Genomic DNA, 16,714 nt, shown 5'->3' with positions numbered 1-16,714 from the left:
CAGGATGAAGTTCTCCATCAGGGCAACTGGAAAAATCATGTATATTTGGAAACAAACATGTGCTTTTCTTTAGCAAGATTAATACTAAACTAGGTGGGTCGGTGCAGAACATCTGCACCTCCCGACTGACCCACCCACCCCCATGACTTTCTGGCTGGCTGGCCCACTTCTTCTCTGCCCCACCCCCAGCTGCTTTTTGGGTGGTGGACTGGCTGGCCAACTTCTTCCACCCCCGCCACTTTTTGGCTGGTGGGCCAACCAGCCCACTTCTCCCACCGCCACTTTTTGGCTGGCAGGACAGCTGGCCTGCTTCTCCTTCTCTCCTGCCCCCCCTGCTTTCCGGCCGGCCTGCTGCTGCTCCCCCGCTTCGCTTCTTTCTGGCTGGCCACCCCCTTTTTTTTTTTTTGCCGGCTGCTACCGCAGTCTCCATTTTCTTCCCTCCCACCCATACCTGTAGCCATCCAGCAGCTCTATGAACCCTTGCAAGAGCTGCCACGCATGGGATTAGCCACAGGTATGTCTTAGAAAATTAAATATATAGATAGATATATTCTTAATCCTCAAATGATTTATTCCAGAGCAGTCCTGGAGAAACCTGTGGTGTATTTTAGAGGTTTTATGAAGTAAATTATTTGTGGACTGCAGCAAAATTAAGAACTGAATAATGATAGGGAAATGAAAACAATAAACTCAACGTGGTCTGGCCTGTAGTCCTGCCAGATAAGACTGTACGATGAATAGACCCTTTGATGTTTCTTAAAGTACCTTTGCTTTGAACTTACATTTAGCATTCTGAAGTTCTGTGTAAATCATCATGAACCCCAATAATAATGTTAAATTATTATAATGTTAAATTTTCATTTAAACATAGTTTAATGCTAATAATGTTATGTTTTCTTTTAAACATAGTTTAAAAGTGGTTTCCACATTTGCTAATCAATCTTAAAATCACATTTCAAAAGGAAAACTGAGTTTTGATTTTTTTAAAAAAGAATGTTATGTATACACTGTAAACATAGTAGCTGTAGATTGAGGAAATCCATTAAAAGTTGCAAGCCAACTTGGTGTGAGCTGGTCTTGACGTTGAGCTGGCTCAGCTCGACAGTTTTGGGGTGGCCTTGGCCAGTCCAAGTTCGAACCAGGCCAGCTCAGAGCTCTACTGGTAAGGGGGAATCTGGTGAGGATTCTTTTTACCAATAAAGGGATGGGAGGGGGGCTGCTACCGGCACTTGTATGTAGTTACTTACTCCCCTCCCACCCACTCTACCCTTAGACAAGCCCCCTTGCACCTTTACCAAGAAAGGGGAATACTCACTGGATTCCCTTTTACCAGTAGAGCTCTGAGCTGGTTTGAACAAAAACCGAACCAAGCTGAACCAAACTGGAAAAACTGGTTTTTTGCACATCCCTAGTTAAAAGGACACATTGCATGCTGGGATCTCTCCCATCTACATGCTGGGATCTCTCCATTTGCATCCCTAGAATTGTGTGTTAGGTGGGAAATTGGTGTTCACTTATTCTGACATTAGTGCTGGAATCATGTTAGTGACTACGGATTTACAACATTCATTTCCACCTCATTCACATTATTTTTGCTGTAGGATAGCACTTAGAACAGATTAATATGTGTAAGTGAAAATAGGACTTTCTGCATCATGATCTAAGACTGTAGCTCTGCTCACAATTAGGCATGTAAGATCTGGTTTCCACAAGCCTTGCAGCTAGGTTCTATATATTCATTCATTCATTCATTCAATTTCTACACCGCCCTTCCAAAAATGGCTCAGGGCGGTTTATACAGAGAAATAACAAATAAACAAGAGAAATAAAATTGATCCCTGTCCCCAAAGGGCTCACAAATATGGCAGGGCAGGAGAGTGTCCTGCTTATAAACCACCTCACACTTGACCCTTTAATATGAACTGGGCCCATGTGCATAAATGCCTACACTGTGAACCATTCACATTGGTTCTGCTAGTATACATGTTTATCGTCCAGTCCTATTTCACATTAGGAACATAGGAAGCTGCCTTCTACCAAGTCAGATCATTGGTCCATCTAGCTCAGTATTGTCTACACAGCCTGGCAGCAGCTTCTCCAAGGTTGCAGGTAGGACTCTATCTCATCCCTATCTTGGAGATGCCAGGGAGGGAACTTGGAACCTTCTGCATGGAAGCATGCAGGTGCTCTTCCCAGAGTGGCCCGATCCCCTAAGGGGAATATCTTACAGTGCTCACGCATGTCATCTCCCATTCAAATGCAAACCAGGGTGGATCCTGCTTAGCAAAGGGGACAAATCATGCTTGCCAACACAAGACCAGATCTCCCCCTCCTCCACATTGGTGTCTGGAAGTGTTTTGAAGGCATTCCTCAGCAGCCCCATCACTACCATCAGGGCTGCCTTTGAAATTCTGCAGCAGCCCTGTTGGGTCCCTAATCTTATCAGAGGGTTGTTGTCATATCAGCCGCTATATCTAACCTTCCATTTGCAAAGCAGAACTCAACATAGATTTTCTAGACATTGGAAAAATTCAGAGTGTTTTAAAACTGATTTCTGGTTGAAAGCCTAGAGGAGTTGGGGAGCATCCAGTTTAGGACAACACACTTCTTGGAATGATTGTGAAAATGTTTCAGGTCTTCCAAGTGGGGATAGAGCAAAACTTGGCAAAGAGCATATGGAAAGAAATGACAGCTGCTTAAAGAGAACAAAGAGTTATAAGAGCAATAAGAGTACTTGAAGGGGGACACAATGTATAGGTGTGGATAAGTTACCTTTCAAGTTCCAAATAATTTGAGACCATGGTATCTGAAGGACCCCTCTTCCTGCATGAATCTGCCCTGCCCATTAGATCAAGTAGGGAGGCCCTCTCACATGTGCTGCCTCCTTTGTTGGCCATTTGGGAAAGAACCATTCAGTGGTGGTCCCCACCTTCTAAACCAGGGATTCTCAGTGTTGGGTCCCCAGATGTTATTGGACTTCAGTTCCCATAATCCCCAGCCCCAGTGGCCTTTGGTTGGGGATTATGGGAACTAAAGTCCAATAACATCTGAAGTCCAATAACATCTGGGGACCCAATGCTGAGAATCACTGTTCTAAACTTTCTTCCCTGGGGGAGTTCATTGGTGCCCTCCTTACTAGGTTTTGATGCTGCTTAGAAACTGTTTTTATTCTAACAAGCCCCAACCTTCTTGTATCGGTTTTTAATTTTATAACTGGTTGTTTTATCTCTTCTTTCATAAGAACATAAGAACAGTCCTGCTGGATCAGGCCCAAGGCCCATCTAGTCCAGCATCCTGTTTCGCACAGTGGCCCACCAGATGCCGCCGGAAGCCACAGACAGGAGTTGAGGGCATGCCCTCCCTCCTGCTGTTACTCCCCTGCAACTGGTACTCAGAGGCTGCCCTTGAGGCTGGAGGTGGCCCACAGCCCTCTGACTAGTAGCCATTGATAGACCTCTCCTCCATGAAGTCATCCAAACCCATGAAGTCATCCAAACCCCTCTTAAAGCCATCCAGGCTTTTATTTTATTTTATTGAAATGAAAATATATAATATGTCAGTACTAAAATTCTCCAAGTTGAGACAGGAAATCAGGAGTACTTGATGCTAAAAGAGAACATAGGTATAGTAACCTAATGAGAATCCTGACTGAACAGATAGAATCAGTGATCTTCAGATGGAGAAAATGTTTTAATAATGGGTGACTTCAACTATCCAGACTAACTGGATAAGTATTTTGTTCATGTTGCAACAAAGAGACACATTTTCTAGATGCAATGAATGACTGTGTCTTAGAACAGTTAGTTACAGAACCACTTAGAGGGAAGAGACCAATGGTAGCTGGTTCTTCCAAAAAGTGATAGTGCTATAAGCCCATCCAGCCAAACCATCCCCACTAACAAGGTGTGTAGAAAACACTTTGCTCTTGTGTTAAGGTGTAGCACATGCTTCTGTCCGATACCGATACCACTCACATATGATATCAGGCCAGCACAGAACACCACAATGTAGACTACAACTGTACAACAGTTAGAAACCAGGAAGTCTCTTCAAGACATTAGAAGGTTATTTAAAACAATGGTAATATATGTATATAACATATTAGGGAAGGTACCAACAAATCCAAAAGGATGTCATCTTTGTACTCTGGTATGTCTAGGGATTTCCAGATTTGAGAGGGTTTCAGCACAGCAAGGTGGGTACTCAGTAGGCTTTTTGCAGAGGAGGTAGAAATCACTGCACGACTGACTGATCTGTTTGTTTCAGGATGACAAAAAGTGTTTCATTTGTGATTCCCGGGACCCATTCCATGATACATTAAACCTAGATAGCCATCGTATTGAAAATGTCATCACTACCTTTGCTCCAAATCGTCTCAAGCTGTGGTGGCAGTCAGAAAATGGTATGTGGTTTGTGTAGGAATAATTGCTCCAGAACATAACTGGTCATCCCTGATTGATGTTAAATGTTTCTGTGTGCATATCTGCCTTGTAATTATGCCTTCTGCTTCATAGAGTTTCAGTCCCTTAAGCAGGTGTGTGCATGTGGTGCTAGAGCCTTAGAGTTGCATTTCACTCCCAGTCAACTATTCATATGAACTAAACAGTATTAGGGAAAATATAACAATTCAAGTTGTTTAGTAATTTTAAAATATAGATTTCACAATCAGTGTTCCCTCTAAGAGGGATTCCCAGATGTTGACTAAAACCCATCTGTTTGGGCTGGCCTTTCAGGGTTTTTAATTAGTTTTAATTGTTTTAATGTTAACCTGGTTTTCAGGGTTTTAATTGTTTTGGTGGTTTAATTGTTTTAAAGATGTTTTTAAATTGGTGTTTATATTTGTATTTCTGTTTTAATTGCTTTTAATGATTTCTGTTTTTTAATTGTAAATAGCCCTGAGCCAGCTTGGAAGGGCGGTATAAAAATCAATCAATCAATCAATCAATCAATCAATCAATCAATCAAATAAATAAATCTCCCAGCATTCCCAGTTGCAATAGCCTTGGCTTGAGGATTATGGGAATTGTAGTCCACAACATCTAAGAATCCCTCTTAGAGAGAACACTGTTCAGAATACAGGACATCACATACAGGACCTGATCTATCTTTCTTCTGAGATTAAGGTGTGGCATATGAACAAATGTTTCACCAGGAATAATCCCATTATTGAGTTGTTAGAACAGTCCTAAAGCATCGTTCCCTCTAACAGGGATTCCCAGATTTTGTTGACAACAACTCCCATAATCCCCAGACAAAGACCACTGCAGTCTAACAACTTCTGGGAATCCCTGTTAGAGGGAACACTGATCCTAAATTCCTGATTCATGGAGCAAGGTGACATCCCATTAAGGAACCTCTGACCTATCATTAAGGAACTATGAAACATTGTGGCGGGAGAAGGAGGAAGAAGAATTTGTTCCCTTCTATCCCTTTGGAGATATGGGGATAGGGAATTAGAGATGGATTGGCTTCTTCCTTTCCCCTGGCCTGCTCCTTGGAAAGAGGAGATTGCTACATATTAGCCTCAGCTGCTTGGAGAATCCCATTGGTACCGGTAGCTACAGATTATTTGGGAAGTGTGTTTGGAAGAGGCTCCATGGTCGACTTGGACCAGGTCCAGTTTGACCAGAACCAACACTGGGCCAGGTCAGTTTCTAATCCAGTTCGGATTTGAACCGAACAGACAGAACCAGTTTTGTGCACATCCCTAAATGTAACTATTATTTTATTGCATTAGACTTGTCATCTGTGACATGGAAATAGCTTAGTATGTAAATTCATACAATGATCCCTCAAAAATAAAAATGTGGTTCTTTGTTGTGGTCTCTGTGCTTTACACAAATGGGCTTTGTGCCTGCACAGAGGCCAAATTGAGAAGTTTCCAAGCTTCTATTTAGTTTGAGGGTTTTGGTGGTAGCTCCGCTCCCTCCAGTGCTGGCTTTCCCTCCTCAGTCTTTCTTCATCTGCCGACAGATTGACTTCGTCAATCACTCTGAGCTTCTATGACAAACAAAAAGAAAAAAGAAAAAACACACAGGTTTTGGGTTTTAATTCTCCTTTTCTTCTTCTCTTTCCTATTTTACTTACTATCCACGACTTTCCATTTGCATTTTTATTTTCTCCTCATGTCCCCTACCTTCCAAACGGATCAGGAAGAAAGGGGACTTGACACCTCCATGACGTATGGCCAGCAAGGTCACTTTCAAAAAGTGTACGAGTTGCAGGGCCAAATTTCTTCTACCGCCACACTTGCTACCTCTTTTGCCTCTGCAAGGCCCACATTGTGGATGTATGCACACATTACCTCAACATTACCAAGCAGGCATGCGAAAACACAGCCTACAGATTGTGCTTCAGGTTGTGGGTGGGGGCTTTATGTTCTCAAGCAGCATGCACTCCCACCATGATGCAATGTATCATGGAAGAGTCTTGGCCACCCCCGAGCTACAGGTTTGCCCACAGTATGGACCACCCCGCCAATCACTATGACTCACTTGGGTGCTCTGATCCACACCCTGATACTCTAGCTCCTGGTTCCATTGGCCTCTGCTTCGGGCCCTGGCTTGGTACAGGACCATCCAAACAACCAGATACTGGCCCAGTATGAGGCTCATACCGAGACTAAAATTATTGCAACTGGGACAGATGCCCATAATACGACTACTACTGTATCATGAGGTCATACTGCTGCTCACATGAACTTGACACTAGATATGACCAGGATGAGTACAGAGACTCTGACCCATATATAGTATACAGAGGCCAGTTTACAAGTCAGTTCCAAGATGAATCCATGGACCGCTACCTAGATGCCTACTCTAGGAGACACGTGCAGTGTTCTCCTTCCCACTGGGACTATCAGGAGCTAAATGTTCTGTGGCGATTACCTCATTGACACCATGGCAGACCATCATCCCTGCAGCCTCCCAAGAAACCTACGCACAACCATCCCAGGGACAAATCCTCTCGGTTCCCCCGCACGCGCGCCCCCCCTCTCGGTTCCCCCGCACGCGTGCCCCCCCTCTCGGTTCCCCCGCACGCGTGCCCCCCCTCTCGGTTCCCCCGCACGCGCGCCCCCCCTCTCGGTTCCCCCGCACGCGCGCCCCCCCTCTCGGTTCCCCCGCACGCGCGCCCCCCCTCTCGGTTCCCCCGCACGCGCGCCCCCCCTCTCGGTTCCCCCGCACGCGCGCCCCCCCTCTCGGTTCCCCCGCACGCGCGCGCCCCCCCTCTCGGTTCCCCCGCACGCGCGCGCCCCCCTCTCGGTTCCCCCGCACGCGCGCGCCCCCCCTCTCGGTTCCCCCGCACGCGCGCGCCCCCCCCTCTCGGTTCCCCCGCACGCGCGCGCCCCCCCCTCTCGGTTCCCCCGCACGCGCGCGCCCCCCCTCTCGGTTCCCCCGCACGCGCGCGCCCCCCCCTCTCGGTTCCCCCGCACGCGCGCGCCCCCCCCTCTCGGTTCCCCCGCACGCGCGCCCCCCCCCTCTCGGTTCCCCCGCACGCGCGCCCCCCCTCGTTTCCCCCGCACGCGCGCCCCCCCTCTCGGTTCCCCTCCGCCGATGCTCTGTTTTTCAAGGCTCATTGGGGGCTGCAGCATACCTCCCTGCCACCCTATCCACTCTTTGCCCAGAAGTACAGGGTGCACATGTGCCCAGTACTTCTGGGCTAATAGAGGATGGGGTGGCAGGGAGGTATGCTTCAACCCCGAAGGAGCCTTGAAAAACGGAGCACCGTTGGGGGGAGAAGAGGAGAGAGGGGTAAGTGCACCACCCCCACCCTTAAAGTGTGCCCCCCCCACCTTCAAACCATCTGAATAGCCGGTTGCTCTGAATGGGTTCGTGCACATCCCTAAATAGAAATAGCATCCCTAGGCTTTCTCTCCATGGACCTCCTAGTACACTCAAAACCTATTTCCCCTTCGGAGGACTACAAGTTGTATGCTGACTATATTTCCAGAGATGCAGCTTCCCTGAGTGTTCAGCACTCACAGAAGAATAAAGGGTAAAGTGATAGTATGCATCTTTCCGGTCTAGAGAAGGAAACTATGCTCCTATTTGGATAAGGAAGAGGATGAGTGTGACTGTGATAATCTAAATACAGCTGTATGCAATACAACGGACCCCTGCTAACTTGGCAAAGAGGCACATTTTAACATGATGATTCTCTTTATTTAGCAGGGGGAGAGTAACTGGCCCTATCCACCCCCAGCACAGTACCTCCAGTGATTGTTGCTGGTGTCTATCATGTTTCTTTTTAGATTTTGAGTCCTTTGGGGACAGGGATACATCTTATTTATTTGCTATTCCTCTGTGTAAACCGCCCTGAGGCATTTTTGGAAGGGCGGTATAAAAATCAAAGCAAGATCAAGAACCTGGAAGCTCAAGATCAAGAACCTGGAAGCAAGATCAAGAACCTGGAAGAGAAAGAACATTACAAATAAATAATAATAATAATAATACCAGTTAACAATCAATGGCGAGACACTTGGACAGGTTAGCATTAGAAGAGGCATTTTCCAAGGGGACTCACTATCCCCTCTGTTCTTTGTAATCGCCATGACCCCACTTTCACAAACACTAAACAAAACAGGCCTCGGATACCAAACATCTAAAACATCCAGTAAAATCTACCATCTGCTGTACATGGACGATCTGAAGTTGTATGGAAAGTCCCAGTCAGAAATCGAATTACTGCTAAACACTGTCCGTATATGCAGTAGCGATATAGCAATGGAGTTTGGACTAGACAAGTGTGCTGCATTAATAATGAACAGAGGGAAAATAAGAAAAACAGAAGGTATAGAGCTGCCCAATGGAAGCAAGATCAAGAACCTGGAAGAGAAAGAACATTACAAATACTTGGGCATTCTCCAGGCTGATAACATTGCACACACTGAAGTTAAAAGAAAAATGGGAAGTGAATACATCAGGAGAGTCAGAAAAATCCTCAAGTCCAAACTCAATGGCGGGAACACCATACAAGCCATAAACACCTGAGCTATACTTGTTATCAGATACACTGCAGGAATAATAGACTGGACCCAGGCTGAGCTAGAGACGCTGGATCGTAAGACCAGGAAAATAATGACCATCAATCATGCTCTGCACCCCCGCAGTGATGTCGATAGGCTATACCTCCCTCGCAGCTCAGGTGGAAGAGGAATGCTGCAAGTCCATCAAACAGTAGAGGAGGAGAAAAGAGGCCTTGAAGAATATATCAAGGACAGTGAAGAAGATGCACTTCAAATGGTAAATAACGCGAAACTATTCAACACCAATGAAACAAAACAGGCCTACAAGAAAGAACAAGTCAAGAACCGAGCAGAAAAATGGAGAAATAAGCCCCTGCATGGTCAATATTTGCACAATATAAGTGGAAAATCAGACATCACCAAGACCTGGTAATGGCTTAAGAATGGCAACTTGAAGAAAGAAACAAGAGGGTTTAATACTGGCTGCACAAGAACAGGCACTAAGAACAAATGCAATAAGAGCAAAAGTAGAAAAGTCAACAACAAACAGCAAGTGCCGCCTTTGCAAAGAAGCAGATGAAACAGTGGACCACCTAATCAGCTGTTGTAAAAAGATCGCACAGACTGACTACAAACAAAGGTATGACAAGGTAGGTAGCAGGGTTGATACACTGGAACATCTGCAAAAAATACAAGCTACCTGTAGCCAAACATTGGTGGGACCATAAAATGGAAAAAGTTGAAGAAAATGAAGATGTAAAAATATTATGGGACTTCCGACTACAAACAGACAAACATCTGCCACACAATACACCCTGTCAGGCCCCTTCACATTCAATGAGGAGCCATTACCTGACTGGCCGCCCGTTTTTACAGCAGAAGTCTCTGACCTAATACGTCAGCTGAAGCCTGGCAAGGCCCCCGGCACGGACTTGGTTCCACCAGAGTTGCTTTTGTCTAATGTAGACTGGTGGGCTAGACTGGTGCTTGCATCGCTGTTTACTGCCATTGATAGCTCAGGGTGCATACCGAAAGACTGGGGCCTGTCCATTACTGTACCAATCTACAAGAAGGGGTGCAGAAGTGAGCCAGGCAACTATAGGCCGATTAGTCTTCTGAGTACAGTTAGTAAGCTTTATGCTAAACACCTCTATGGGAAGCTGAGGTACTGGATGGTTCAGGATAACATTCTCACAGATGAGCAAGCGGGGTTCAGAGAAGGGGGGTCTACCGTCGACCACTGTTTTGTTCTGCATCATCTAGCACAGAAATATGCTCAGTCCTTGCATGTTGCCTTTGTCGATCTTAGGTTCGCTTTTGACTCAATCCCACGGGACAGGCTCTGGGATAAACTGAGAGTTTCCTCTATTGATCGGCGACTCTTAGCCCTAATTAGAGCTTTACACGCATCACCAATCATGAGGATTAGGTGCAACCCGCAAGGAGGATTAACCAGAGCTATTCCAATTGGAAAGGGGGTCCGTCAAGGATGTGTGCTGGCACCCCTGCTGTTTAACTTTTATATTAATGATATGGTGACCCATCTAGATAGCTGTGAATTCCATCCTCCTAAGCTAGCTGGAAGAAGTATCTCGGTGCTGCTGTATGCAGATGACGTGGCCATTCTGGCTAGAACCCCAGTTGGGCTTAGGAGGGCCTTAGGGACATTGGCTGTTTATTGTAAGAGTGAACGGCTGAGTATTAATTACCAGAAAACAAAGGTGCTCTCCTTTGCTAGGAGACCCAAGAGACGGGTTTGGAAAATCGATGGACAAAGGATAGAGCAGGTCCAAAACTTTGTATATTTGGGGGTAGCTGTTCACTCATCGGGTTCAAGACGGGCGCATGCTTTGCACGTGGCCCAGGCTGCCCAAAACAGCGCCCGAGCTATTTTGCGGTTCTACAGATCCAGGGTGGGCATCTTATCCCCGCGGCCTTAAAACGTTTTCAGGCGAAATCATTGGTACAGTTACTGTACGGTGCCCAACTGGGTCCTTACTCAGATCTGTCCCCCTTAGAAGTGGTGCAGTCTAAATACACCAGATATAACTGTAGTGGAGAAGAAAGAAAAACAAGTGAAAATAATCGACATAGCAATACCAGGGGATAGCAGAATAGAAGAAAAAGAAATAGAAAAAATCACCAAATACAAAGATCTACAAATTGACATTGAAAGGCTGTGGCAGAAAAAGACCAAAATAACGCCAGTGGTAATTGGCGCCCTGGGTGCAGTTCCAAAAGACCTTGAAGAGCACCTCAACACCATAGGGGCCACAGAAATCACCATCAGCCAATTACAAAAAGCAGCTTTACTGGGAACAGCCTATATTCTGCGACGATATCTATAACAACTGACAATAAAATTCAGCCATCCCAGGTCCTTGGGAAGGACTCGATGTCTGGATAAAACAAACCAGTCGATAACACCTGTCTGACTGTGTAAACAAGAAATAATAGTAAATAATAACAGTTCAGTCCGCTGAGGTCCAAGATGGGTCACAGGACTCCATTTTGGGTACGACATCGAAAATACCTCCATTTCAAGATTGGGTCATAGACCTATCAGTTCAAGTCCTAACCTTTTAGCCAGGCATCTGCCCACAGAGTATTTACCAAGTACATGGCTCCAGTGGCTGCCTACCTCAAAAAACATGGGATGCAAATATTCCCATTCGTGGTTGATTGGCTGAATGTGGGCCATACCCCACATGCTACCGAGGCTGCCAGTGGTACTACAGTAGACCTCCTTGACCACCTGGGTCTTCAGATCAACCATGCACAATCCCACCTCATCCCAACATGCCCATAGAGTTTATAGAGTTTATTACCTTACAGCATGGAGGATACAGACTACTTCTCACAGAAACTTCGGCAGGTCCTTTCAGCAGCGAGGAAGTCTGCAGTGTTAAATCCTACAATCATAAATGGTAACGTTTCTTATGGTTTCTGGCAAAAGACAACACTAACCTATTGTATTTTACCTCACAGGACAAATGCTCCTACCTGTTGCACCTCAAACAGTCAGGCTTAAAAGCATCCTTCCACCAGGTTCACCTGGCAGCTATAATGGCTCACACCCCGTCGTAAAAACCCTCCTGGTTCCAGTACCATACCATTAAACAGTTCCTAAAAGTTCTGACTCGCCTTTAACTGGATGACTTAGGTTAATGTTGTCTTTTACCAGAAACCATTTATGGTTGTAGGAACCATACCATTAAACAGTTGGTTTAAAAGGCCTGACTTCCCTTCTTGGACGACCCAATCATGGTGCCCCCATGGACCTCTTACTGGTACTCTCCTGCCTAATGGGTCTGCCTTTTGAACCCCTGGTGACCTCTAACTAGGGATGTGCACGGAACCACAGTGGGGAGGTTACTTCCAGTCATATCCAGAAGACAAGGGCAATGGGGCAGCATGGAGGTACGCTGCCGCCCCGATGGCTCTGAAAAACACGGATGCGGGCAGGGGAAAAGCAGTGGGAGGGGTAAGTGCACCCTCCCCTGCTCTTAAAGATAGACCCCTGCCAACTTCGAACCGGCAGAGAACCAATTTGGAGGCTCATAATGGGCCTCCGAACCAGTTCTCTGCACATCCCTACCTCTAACTTCAAGTTGTTGTCATGCAAAGTAGCCTTTCTAGTAGCTATCATATCCGCATGCAGGGTCAGCGAGCTGCTGATAGCAGTAGACTGCCCCCACACCTCATCTTCCATAAGGACAAAGTGATCCTCCACCCTGATATTGCCTGCCTTCCAAAGGTAATATCCTCATCCCACCACTCCTAACCACTCACATTGCCAGTTTTCTTTCTGGAACCCCAGAACTGAGCATGTCACCTGCACTCTCTAGATGTTAGGAGAGCACTGGCCTTTTATGTGCAATGCACAGTGCAGTGGCACAAGTCAAATTCCCTATTCATCATCTTTGATGGGCCACGTTGTGGTAATCAGGACTTCATCCCATTGGGTGGTTCCAACTCTGCTATGAGATTTCAAAAAACCCGCTGCCTTCCGGTATCAAAGCACACTCCATCGAGGCTGTCGCTGAGTCTTTCGCTTTTGACATTCTTTCCACTGGATGTCATCTGTCAAGCTGTGATCTGGTTGTCTCTTCACTCCTTCATCTGGCACTATATCTTGGATGTTGGGGCCTGCAAAGATGTGTCCTTCAGCATGGTGGCCATTCAATTGCTCTTTGCCTGATCACCCATCTACAGGTACCAGACCTCTTGCATATAGCTTGCTATGCAAAGCATAGAGACCACATTGAAGAACAGGCTGCTTGCCTGTAACTTTAGTTGTTCTAATGATCATTTGTGCTTTTCCAAGCCCTCAAATCCCCCCCTCTGTAGTTTGACATTTCAGTGGACTGAAGGACTGAAGAGGGAAAGCCAGCACAGGTGCATACCAATGGAGGGGGCGGGGCTACTGTCAAAAACCTCAAACACAATATAAGCTTGGAAACTTCCGAACATGGCCTCTGCATGGGCACAAAGCCCATTCATGCAAGAGCACAGATTACCACTAGAAAAATGAAAGTTACAGGTAAGCAACCTGCAATAGACTAGACTTCAATAAAGACTATTATAATTTTTTAAAAATTATTTATTTTACATTTATATCCCACGCTTCCTCAAGGAGCCCAGAGCAGTGTACTACATACTTAAGTTTTTCCTCACAACAACCCTGTGAAGTAGGTTAGGCTGAGAGAGAAGTGACTGGCCCAGAGTCACCCAGCAAGTATCATGGCTGAATGGGAATTTGAACTTGGTTCTCCCCGGTCCTAGTCCAGCACTCTAAGCACTACACCACGCTGGCTCTCTGGTTAATATTTCAGTTAAAATTATAGCTGTTTAAAAATTTGAATTGTGTTATCCACATTGTTTGCCTGTCTTGCATGTTGTTCTCACTTAGAATATTCACTAGCTTATGTTCCATGATAGAACACCTGCCACTCATTGGGAAGAACCAAAGGGTCTACCTGCAAAATTTAAGCTTTCCTACTCAAAACGGTTTTATTTATTGATTGGATTGGATTGGATTGCATTTGTATACCACCCTTTCAAAATGGTTCAGGGCGGTTTACAATTAAAACAAACCACTAAAACAGTAAAGAGCTAAAACAAATGGAAAAAACCCCACAATATAACAATTAACAATTTAAAAACATTTTAAAACAACAATTAAACAATTACAGTGATTAAAAACCCTGAAATCAGGTTTTGAATTTTAAAATAAATCAGAAATTAAAACCCCCACAATTTAGGAAGCTGAGAAAGCTTGGGTGAAAAGAAAGGTTTTTAGGTGTTTTTTGAAAATGGCCAGAGATGGGGAGGATCGCGTATCAGCAGGGAGCGCATTCCACAATCTCCGGGAAGCGACCGAGAAGGCCCGTCTCTGTGTAGCCACCAAATGAGTTGGCGGTAACTGGAAACAGACCACCTCAGATATCCTCAATGGGCAGTGGGGCTCATATCGAAGAAGACGTTCTCTTAGGTACCCAGGGCCTAAGCCATTTAGGGCTTTGTAAGTTATAACTAGCACTTTGTATTTTGTCCGGAAACCTGTTGGCAGCCAGTGTAACTCCATCAGTAAAGGAGAAACATGGTCTCTCCGAGATGACCCAGAGACCAACCTGGCTGCCGTGTTCTGAACCAACTGAAGTTTCCGGACTACGTACAAAGGCAGCCCCACATAGAGCGCATTACAAAAGTCAAGTCTGGAGGTTACCTGCAGATGTACCACAGTTTTGAGGTCATTGATCTTGAGAAACAGGCGCAGCTGGTGTATCAGCCAGAGCTGATAGAAAGCGCCCCTGGACACCGCCTCAACCTGAGAAACCAGGGAGAGGTGTGAATCCTAAAGTACTCCCAGACTGTGAACCTGTTCCTTTTGGGGAAGTGTGACCCCATCTAGAACAGGCAGATCAAAATCATCTCTAGAGTTCTGACCCCGCACAGTAAGACCTCCGTCTTATCTGGATTCAGCTTCATTTTATTCTCCCTCATTCAGCCCATTACTGCTTCCAGGCAGGCATTTAGGGAGGATATGCCAGCTCCTGAAGAATTTGACATGGAGAAGTAGATCTGGGTGTCATCAGCGTACTGGTAACACCCAGCTCCAAATCCCCTGATGATCTCTCCCAGCGAGATCATTTCATGTAGATGTTAAAAAGTATTGGAGAAAGTACGGAGCCTTGAGGGACACCATACTTAAGCTCAGATTTTGAAGAGCAACAGTCACCAATCAACACCATCTGGAATCTATCCGAGAGGTAGGAGCGGAACCACTGTAAAACAGTGCCTCCCACCCCCAACACCCTCAGACGTTCCAGAAGGATACTATGGTTGATAGTACTGAAAGCTGCTGAGAGATCCAAAAGGACCAACAGAGTCACACTTCCTCTGTCAATTGCCAATTGGAGATCATCCATCAAGCCGACCAAGGCAGTCTCCACCCCATAGCCCACCCGAAAACCAGTTTGAAATGGGTCTAGATAATCTGTTTCCTCCAAGACCACCTAGACCTGAGAGGCCACCACCCTCTCAATGACCTTGCCCAGCCATGGGAGGTTGGAAACAGGCCTATAATTGCTCAACTCCGAGGGATCTAATGCAGGCTTCTTTAAAAGAGGTCTAATGATTGCCTCCTTAAGACAAGGAGGCATCCTGCCCTCCCTCAGAGAAGCATTTATGATATCCACCAGACTGTTTACAACCTCCCTGCTAAATCGAACAAGCTATGTTGGAAAAGGGTCAAGAGAACAAGTGGTAGGCCTCACCACTCAAAGTAGCTTGTTCACATCCTCAGGAGTCACAAACTGAAACCGATCCAGTCGAATCACAAGAGGAGTCGTTGGGCACCTCCAGCTCAGACATCAAATTAATTGTGGAGTCTCCATCTAGGTCTGCCCGAATCCAAGAGATTTTATCTGCAAAAAACTCTTTAAACACATCACAGCGGGTAACGGATGACTCCAAAATCTGGTTCAAGGGAGGGAGGGCATATACTAATCCCCTCACAACCCTGAACAACTCCGCTGGATGTGAATTCACAGAGGCAATACGGGCAGAAAAGAACCGCCTCTTTGCCACACGTATTGCCTGAGCATAGATCTTTAGATGTGCTCTATGTTGCAATCTGTCAGATTCGAGTCGAGTCTTCCTCCACTTGTGCTCCAGTCGCCTGCCTTGCTGTTTCTGTCCCCGTAGATCTTCTGTATACCAAGGGGTCAATTTTGAAGCGGGTTGGAGGGGACGCTTGGGAACAATCTTGTCTACTGCCCTGGTGAGCAAGTTGTTCCAATTCTCAACCAGGGCATCAACAGGATCACCAGCAAAGCCAACATTAAATCCCTCCAAGGCTTCTTGGAATCTTAGTGGATCCAATAACCTCTTCGGGCGGACCATTCTAATGGGCCCCTCGCCCCTGCGGAGGTGGGAAGTGGTTGTAAGTCCAACCTTAACCAGATGGTGGTCCGTCCATGACAATGGGGAAATCACAGGAGTCCCCACCCACGGAACACCGCCCTGATCAGAGTAAAATACCAAATCAAGCGTGTGACCTGCAATATGCATCGGTCCAGAGACCACTTGGGATAGGCCCATAGTTGTCATGGCCGCTATGAACTCCTGAGCTGCCCCAGACAGATTGGTCCCGTGATGAACATTGATGTCCCCCAGCACCAATAGTCTGGGAGACTCCAACGCGAGTTCCGCAACCAAGTCTGTGAGCTCAGTAAGGGATTCCGC

At 46.1% G+C, this 16,714-nt stretch overlaps 1 protein-coding gene across 2 annotated transcripts in view; it reads left to right on the top strand.

Moving 5' to 3' along the window:
• Positions 1-16,714, top strand: part of LAMB1 (laminin subunit beta 1) — a 118,411-nt gene that overhangs the window by 7,562 nt on the left and 94,135 nt on the right. For both annotated transcript variants that reach the window (XM_053252956.1, XM_053252957.1), the window contains one exon: positions 4,267-4,402. In XM_053252956.1, the coding sequence (XP_053108931.1) occupies positions 4,267-4,402 (136 nt within the window). The remainder of the gene's footprint in view (positions 1-4,266; positions 4,403-16,714) is intronic.

This window comes from Hemicordylus capensis, chromosome 5 (assembly GCF_027244095.1).
Source record: "Hemicordylus capensis ecotype Gifberg chromosome 5, rHemCap1.1.pri, whole genome shotgun sequence".
Lineage (NCBI taxonomy): Eukaryota > Metazoa > Chordata > Lepidosauria > Squamata > Cordylidae > Hemicordylus > Hemicordylus capensis.
This window is presented reverse-complemented; position numbering and strand designations above follow the sequence as displayed.